Raw genomic sequence first — 2,561 nt, forward strand, 5'->3', positions numbered from 1 at the left:
AAAGATTTCTTTTTGGTAGCAAAGAATTCATCACGCCTATTGTAGGGGGCATATGGATCGTCGATCCAATTTTTGGGACGACGCCAAAATTTGCCCACCATTGAATCAAGCAACCAACTTTGTGTGGAATTGGTGAAAATATGTTGACGCAAGCGACGTTTTAAGGCGGCGGACTTTTTAAACATCTTCTTATGACGACCAGTATGAGTGCGTACCCAGCCACCCCAATCCAGACGTCGAAACCGTTTAATTACCGCTTTTACTGACTTGCGTTTTCCTTTGTTAAGCGAAAATTTGGTAAGATCACGGGAAGTTTGCAACTGTATTGTGGTAGCTTGCTGTAGAAGATTATTGTTTGTGGCTACTGGACCGTAAAGTTTAGGTAGTGTACAATTGGTGGCCGTTTGCAATGATGAAAATAGAGCTTTTTGTAAGGGAGCTGCCGCAACTGAAGAACGCATTGCGGCTGTTGAGACTACATTGGTGGCAGCATATGAAGCACTTTTAAGAGCTGTAATTTTAAATGAAAATTTATGATTTATTTGTTTTAAAGTTAAAAATAACAACTATTTACTTCTTCCTATTAAAGTGCGTAACATATTTGTGATTTTTTATTAAAAAACTTGTAATTTTTGTAAATATTTAATGATACTCCGTGTTATGCCATAACCAAAAAAACCTGTGAAATGAAAAATTAAAAGCAAAACAAATGTCAAAATCATATGTTAAAAATAGAACGGTCTTATCGGTTTAAACTAGCTATGTTATCATTTCCCGGAGGTTAAAATAATCAAGAAGAAAATGTAAATAAAAATTATTTTTAATTAAAAGTATAGTAATTTCTATTAAATAAATAAAATAAACTTAATAATAAATAATTTTCAATTAGTGTCCGCTGTATATGTATATAAAGTATAGCTGAAATTGCGTGAATATATCATTTATTTTAGCACTGCAATATCGACATATATATTTACATTTTGTTTATTTAAAAATGTACATAAAAATAATTCAATTAGTTATTTTTTCGCCAATTTTGGACAAATAGAAAAGAAATTATTAATATATTTTCGTAAATTTCTATTTATAAAAACTTTTATTTTATTAATTTATTTATACTATTCATTTGAACATGACATTCGTTTAGTTCTTTTTTTATTTTGACATTTTAGCTGTCATTAAATTTTAGCTCTCTGTAGTTATTCTGCTGCTCTCGTAGGAAAATTGATTTCGGAAGAAACTTTTTTTCTTCATTCCGCGATCGAATAAAACGTTAAAAGCCGGTCCAAACGCCTTGGATTAACGTGTTCTAAAAATTCCAAAATATCTGCTTAACCAGAAACATGTATCGTTTGGCCTTGAGAGAGCCTTGCAAAAGTGCTCTGCAGGTAAGTTCGATTTCTTCCCAAAAATTCTGTGGGGCTTTTAAAAGCAATGTGTGTGTGTTTGTCATAATGTTTGCAGCAAATTTACTCATGCCCCCGCCTGTCTTCCCTACTAATACTCATGTTAGTTGCGTACATGGCAATACAAAAAAAATAGAAAAATTTGCTTGGCTGTTATGTCACCATGAGAATGGAATATCGCTGAGCACCATAATTCCAAAATTCCACATTGGCTTTGGACCAATATTTTTGGTGTAATTTATGTGTCCAAAAGTTGTAATTGTTTACTTCCATCAGTGAAATGTACTTTAAAAAAGGCTGGTTGAATTACATTTTCATTTTGCTTTTGCTATTGGTGGTGGCATTCGTACTTATTTGATTAGCAAACAGCCAGCTGATGCCATCATTTATTTTTGTTTCTTCAGAAGCTCAATTTGACATTGAATACTTACATAGGTGGTAAATTTGAAAATTTACCAAAGTGTTTGTAAGATAAGGAGTCTTCATTTACTTCAGTAATTTGTTTACATGTTATAATTCGATTGCTGGAATAACAATGAATATTACAGGATGCTGGGTCCGATTATTTTCTAGTTTATATTGCTTTTTTAGTTAATTAACCCACCGTTTAGGGTCATCAGTCAGCCATTACTCATGTAAAAACAACTGCTTTAAATAGTTTATTTTCATATGAAAACCATAGAAGTTTACAAATTGAAAAGATTCATCTGACCTCTTTTTAATTGGTGTCATAATTATTTTAATCTAGTGAAATAAAAAATGATTTCCTTCTTAACCATTCTCCTATTTTTGTCAAATTATTTAGAGAACCCTGCAACAACAATCACGCAGACAATACAGCAACAGTAATGGCTTACCACCAAATGTTAGAGAAGCTGGCTTTGGTAAAGTGATTGTATTCCTAACACCATTGGCAGCAGTTGGCGGTGCGATAACATATGCGAAGTAAGTTTTAAAATAATCACATTATATTTTTAAAACATTTATAAACAAAATCACCAAAAATGAACAACAGATACGATAAAGATTTTCGAAAAATGCTGGAACAAAATGTGCCCGGTGCCGAGTCCTTAATTAAAGTAGCTTTACAAGAAGAAAAACCTTTCCAAGGTGTTAGCCAACAAATTGATAGTGTTAAAAAACAATTCGATAGTG

At 32.1% G+C, this 2,561-nt stretch overlaps 2 protein-coding genes across 2 annotated transcripts in view; both read right to left on the reverse strand.

The window, feature by feature from the left end:
* Positions 1-2,561, reverse strand: part of LOC111686864 (fumarylacetoacetate hydrolase domain-containing protein 2) — a 5,082-nt gene that overhangs the window by 1,175 nt on the left and 1,346 nt on the right. The window lies entirely within an intron of this gene.
* Positions 3-702, reverse strand: LOC111686866 (39S ribosomal protein L35, mitochondrial; the record flags this gene model as incomplete). Its single annotated transcript, XM_023449261.2, has 2 exons — positions 575-702; positions 3-511 (listed from the first exon to the last, which is right to left on the reverse strand). Coding segments are annotated over exons 1-2 (534 nt in total), but the record flags the coding sequence as incomplete, so codon positions are not given.

Source organism: Lucilia cuprina, chromosome 4, assembly GCF_022045245.1.
Source record: "Lucilia cuprina isolate Lc7/37 chromosome 4, ASM2204524v1, whole genome shotgun sequence".
Classification (NCBI taxonomy): domain Eukaryota; kingdom Metazoa; phylum Arthropoda; class Insecta; order Diptera; family Calliphoridae; genus Lucilia; species Lucilia cuprina.